This window comes from Triticum aestivum, chromosome 4B (assembly GCF_018294505.1).
Source record: "Triticum aestivum cultivar Chinese Spring chromosome 4B, IWGSC CS RefSeq v2.1, whole genome shotgun sequence".
NCBI lineage: Eukaryota > Viridiplantae > Streptophyta > Magnoliopsida > Poales > Poaceae > Triticum > Triticum aestivum.
The window spans coordinates 530,622,579-530,628,010 of NC_057804.1; the positions used below are offsets into that span (position 1 = coordinate 530,622,579).

At 42.3% G+C, this 5,432-nt stretch overlaps 1 protein-coding gene across 1 annotated transcript; it reads left to right on the forward strand.

Annotated features, from left to right (window-relative positions):
- The first annotated feature begins 2,872 nt into the window (after window positions 1–2,872).
- On the forward strand, window positions 2,873–4,597 carry LOC123095123 (F-box protein PP2-B10-like). The gene is made up of 4 exons (XM_044516942.1): window positions 2,873–3,304; window positions 3,386–3,509; window positions 3,626–3,630; window positions 4,011–4,597. The coding sequence occupies exons 1-4, from the start codon at window positions 3,032–3,034 to the stop codon at window positions 4,401–4,403; spliced, it is 795 nt and encodes a 264-aa protein (XP_044372877.1). The 5' UTR covers window positions 2,873–3,031; the 3' UTR covers window positions 4,404–4,597.
- Window positions 4,598–5,432: the final 835 nt, after the last annotated feature.

The following is a 5,432-nucleotide window of genomic DNA, read 5'->3' on the forward strand; positions in this document are numbered from 1 at the left end:
GCATATTAGCTGATCCAGTGAAATCATGTTGGTTGTACATATTTTTACTTGTTAGCTGCAAGATGTGGTTATACTTTCAGATAGACATGTCCACATTTCTTGACAGTTGTTCCAAAAATTTATTATTATGTACAAAATAGCACCACTGAGCTTGCATTGGCATTTCACCAGTTGAACACATACTGCAGTAAGGAGGACATATCGGCACGACGGACGAGGTTATTAAATATGAGATCCAATTGTGCCATTGCATGGCAAAATAACTATGTGAGGTATATATGGTGTGCTACCTGTGACTACAATCCATGCAGTTCCTCCCAGAATTTCCTCACCAGTTGCCAGGCCTTTTGTCAGATGTTACTTGGCATAGATACGTCTGATAGTTAACATCCCTATTCGGTTATTTCGTTGAATAAAATTCTGGTTCTACTCCTTTATGTATATCCTATAAATTGACAGTGCTGATTAGAAGCCTAGAAGTTGTCCTTGTATGCTTTGGCTATCATACTTAGAGCTCCAGTAGTTCAAAATCTATATTTGCATATTGTATATCATAGCATTCGTGTCTTTCAAGCTTTTCCTGCCAATTTATTTCCTCTAAAATTGCAGAGTTCCATATCTGAATATCGAATTTTGAGTGTCCTTTTTATTACTGTTTTCACTTAACAAACAGGTTGATCTCTTCAAGAAGAATCACAAGTTTCTGAAATGTGGTACAAAAGTTCAAATGTAATTAGGAACGATTAGTTCTTATGAGAAATACGTTAGGGATTTCACGAGTCTTAGCTTCTTCTGCTTAATAATAATAATAACTTGCCATGTCAAATACATAACAAAAGTTCACAGCTAAGTTTGGTGTAACCTGCAAGTAACTCTATGGAAATATGTTGCTCCTATGGAAATATGTTGCTTCTTATGCGCTAAACCTACTGTATCTTTCTACAATGCAGGTTAACTGACTGAACCACGAGGATAGAGATGCTAGCCTTCTGTTCAACAATTTTCTCATGTAGTTTAATTCCTATTTGATATTTCATGGACTTTAATAATGTATATTGTTAAATACACTGCTTTCTTTCATTTAGTGATTCAGGGTAAACCAATGGAAAGAATATTACATGTGTACATTACTTTTTCTTCCGTCATTTGATTATGTTCTGCATATTTGTATATTTTTTTGAAAGGGTTGTATATACCGGGCATTAAACGAGTGTGTCATTAGGACCGAAGATAAATTACTCAAGGACTCAAGATAAATTAATATCCATCCACTTTGAAAATTTCTAGGTTCTGTAAGGAACCATCTTTGATTGTGCTTGATGTGTACCTACCAACAAATAACATCGCTTTGATGGATGTATTGATACTTTATATTATTTTGTAGCCATGTACATGCGCTTGACTATAACTTAAGTCCATCTAACTTTCTTGATTCCGTAGCAGAGCACAGACATCTTACTAGTTTATCTTTAATTTCATGTCCAATCCTGATTTTGCTGAGGTATTCATCCCCAGTCTGAATCAGTAGCGATATGAAAAAAGATGGATAATGCATTGTTGATTAAAATTGCAGCCTAGATAGTATTTTTTTTAGAAATTGTTAACAGGTAAAATAACATCATATTCAAATTTTACATATTTTTTTAATTAAAATCCACATATAACATGTTCAATTTGAAGTTACGGTTTAGAAGATATGAGTATTTTTAAAAAAACATTTAATATGTGCTGCGGGTTTAATGTTAGAAACATCAGGGAGGTTTCTACAAAATAGCATGACGAACTAAAAATACCTATTTCTTTTATTGGTAGGTATAGATTGTCGTTTACACATTAAAATAATTCCCCTCACTAGCTTCTTATGTATTTCTTTTTCTCAAGGCATGGGTGCATCGGATTTATTGCATAACCACAACTATAAAATTAGTATGCTATCTTTAGATGGTGGTGCAACTTTAGGAAGACAAGGTGGGTGCATACGGATGATCATAGATGAAAGTTCTGATGCTTGGTTACCAGATAAAGTAAATATAGATACATACTCCCTCCCTCTTAAAATAAGTGTCTCGACTTTAGTATAACTTTAGTTTTAGTATAACTTGTTCGACGCGATTTTGTATCAAAGAAGGGAAGTTTAATACTCTTGTTGGTATTAAAGAAAATAAAAAAGAATCACGGGGGGATTTTTTTCTTTCTTTTTCACTCTTATGTGACTAACCCACACAATTAGTTTTTGAATGTGAAAGGTTTTCCTCAAATGCAGGATGCACAAGAAAAAAGAATACGCACATGGATTAGTGCATGCATGTGATCTCTGGGTTAACCTTGTAAATGCTGCATGGCAATTGGCAAAATAGTACATGGATGCATCCAAGACAAACTGTGCAGTAAGAGCCTGTTTAGCTCATAACTAACTTTGCGATAATTAGCTTAGGCCGTCACAAAAAGTACGACTAACAAAATGACCACCACAAGTTTGGCAAGATTTGACAAAAAATTAAGCCTATAACATGTGAGCCATTTAGGTAGAAAAGTATGGCAAAACATAAATATGCCAATGAGCCAAACACGTGGTATAATGTTGTGACACAACTAATATTAGACGTGACACTGCAAACCAAAAACATGCCCTAAGTTTTCTTGGCGATGGCATGTACTACTCCCTCCGTCCTGAAATACTTGTCGTAGAAATGTAAAAAAAATGAATGTATCTAAAACTAAAATACATCTAGATATATCCATTTTTTTGACAAGTATTTCTGAACAGAGGGAGTACAACAGTACACGTAGCCGAATACCCGTATACAGTTCAGCAAGCACGCATACTTGTAGGTTCAGCTTCAAATTCAGTCAACTGAGTCTGCGTCCACGTGTGATGTCGTCTGTACCAAGGCGACTGGGCTCCACTTGTTCAAAATAAGTACAACTTGCTTAGCTTGCTTCGCCCCAAATTAATCAATCAAATCAATTTCCTCCCGAGTGTTTCTTCGCCAGATCGAACACAGCCAAGGCCGCGGAGGAGGAGGAGCCGATGGAGCCCGGCCAGTGCGAGATCGCGCACCTACCGGAGGAGATCCTCTCGGCGGCGCTCTCCCGCACGTCGCCGCGCGACGCCTGCCGCGCCGCGGCGGTCTCCCCGGCGTTCCGCGCCGCCGCCGACTCCGACGCCGTCTGGGCCTGCTTCCTGCCTCCGCTCGCTGACCTCCCGCCGCTGGCCGACGGAGAGCTGCTGCTGCTGCCGCGCGGGAAGAAGGACCTGTTCCTCCGTCTCTCCGGCAGCCCCGTCCTCCTCCCAGGCGGACTGGTATGTATACACATACAACTAACCCCTGGAACAAATTTGGTTGACCGCTAGCCAATCGACTCAAGTGGGGCCATGGTGCAGAGCATGTGGCTGGACAGGGAGAGCGGCGCCAAGTGCTACATGGTGCCGGCGAGAGACCTGTCCATCGCGTGGCGCGACACGCCCCGCTACTGGTCCTGGATCCATCTCGCCGACTCGAGGTTTCGTGCCATCCTCCTTTGGTCTTTCCTTGCAGTTCCCTTGGAGCTAGCTTCTGTTGCAGTCGTTAATTTTGATAGTGCTGTTGCGTACGTGCTTGCGTTGTAGTCTTATAATTGCAAGTGGAAGTGCTAGGATGCAGGGTAGTAGATAGTACTGGGCCAAAACCCAGAATATTCAGTAGCCATGAAAAAACTAGCAGTGAGTTCAGCAAAGTTTGCAATTTAATTTGCCCTGTTGAGTACTCCCTCCGTTTGTAAATATAAGACCTTCTAGATATTTTAATATGAGACTACGTAGGAAAATATATAGATGCATTTTAGAACGTAGATTCACTTATTTTGCTCCGTGTGTAGTTTAAATTAGAATCTCTAAAAAGGCTTGTATTTAGGAACGGAGGGAGTATTTTGCAATGCGCGATGCTAGATGGTTTTCTGCAACGTATGATATGTTTCGTTCTTGTCTTGGTTACAAATCTTAACCCTGCGTTTGACTCCAGGTTCCTGAGAGTGCTCAACTCAGGTTCGTTTGCTGGTTGGAAATCCACGGCAAGATACACAGCAAGATGCTGTCCCACGGCTCAGCTTATGCCGCTTACGTGGTGTACAAGTTGGACGATGGGTCCTACGGTCTGGATTGGCCTGCTGATGCATCGGTGAGCATTGGAGGCACCGACCTTGCCCGCAAGGTTTGCCTCCAACCCAACCCGCAAAGAAGCCATGCAGAGGATGTAGTGCTCCCTCGTGAAAGGGATGATGGTTGGATGGAGCTGGAGCTAGGTGAGTTTGTCTGTGAGAGGGGTGAAGATGGCGACGTCTCCTTCGGCCTGGCGGAGACGAAACGGTTGAACGGGAAGGGCGGCCTCATCATGCAGGGAATCGAGATAAGGCATAAGAATTAAATCGGACTAATTAAGGGAGGAGCTTCTGGGATTAAACCGATCGTATCCATGGTTTAATCCAGTATATAAGGGAAACTGAGGCATCATACTTGCAATGTGTGTTTTTAAACTGCTATCATGGGTTTCATTCTATTTCTATTGACTAGTAAGCTTGCACGTGCAACACACGTCTCCGCTAATGCTCTTTTCAAAGATTCATCCACTCCCAATCAAATATACCTTGTGTGCATGTCTCATACTCACGTATACTTATGTTGTTGATGGTAGTATAAGATGACCTACATAAAAAACGGCCAACGCCGCCGGAGACAACTACCCTACTATCTACACGCTTCAAGCACAGATCTGAGGTCCCCCCACTCCCCTGTCGCTGAAGTAGCGGCCAGAGAGGGAGGGAACCGTCGATCCAGCCGTCGGCGGAGCGAGGGATCGAGGGGAACCTCCTTTTCGCCTCTCCTCTCACTATAGCACGGGGGAGGGTCAGTCCCAACCAAGAAAGCTCCAGGTGCTCGCCTCTTTGACGAATACCGTTGAGTTTCTTTCTTTGTATCGCTATGTTATATTAGGTTTATGAAAGTCAAACTTCAGCTCAAAAAAGTCAAACTTTGATCAAACTCATAGAAATAAATTAACATCCAACAATACCCTGGATATTGTGCCATCCTTATAATTCCCAAAACAGACAAACGCCCGCTTCTCCTCTCGCATGCCATCTGTTAGCCACAAATGCTCATGTGTGAGAGAGATGCTGGAAGCACACCGCCACTGCTCACGCCTCTCCCTCTGCACTTTCTATGCCATTGAATTTCAAAGCCATCCACAAGATCGCCTAGGCGCCTCACCACCAACTAAGTCTCCAGGAGCTTGTTGATGTCGTCTCCGAGCTAGTGCCACTTTGGGCCACCGAAATCAGTCGAGGTAAGCTTGCGGTAGGCCTAGTCCGAGAGAACAAGCAAGGGTTTGTAGTACTCATCTTTACAGTAGCTCGGAAATGCCTGAACAGTCTCATAAACAAAAACATGCATGGCA

Bases quoted from the DNA above. Each gene is read 5' to 3' on its own strand.
- LOC123095123 (XM_044516942.1), top strand. From the start codon at position 3,032: ATGGAGCCCGGCCAGTGCGAGATCGCGCACCTACCGGAGGAGATCCTC. The intron at 3,305-3,385 runs GTATGTATACAC...GCCATGGTGCAG, and splicing joins TCCTCCTCCCAGGCGGACTG to AGCATGTGGCTGGACAGGGA.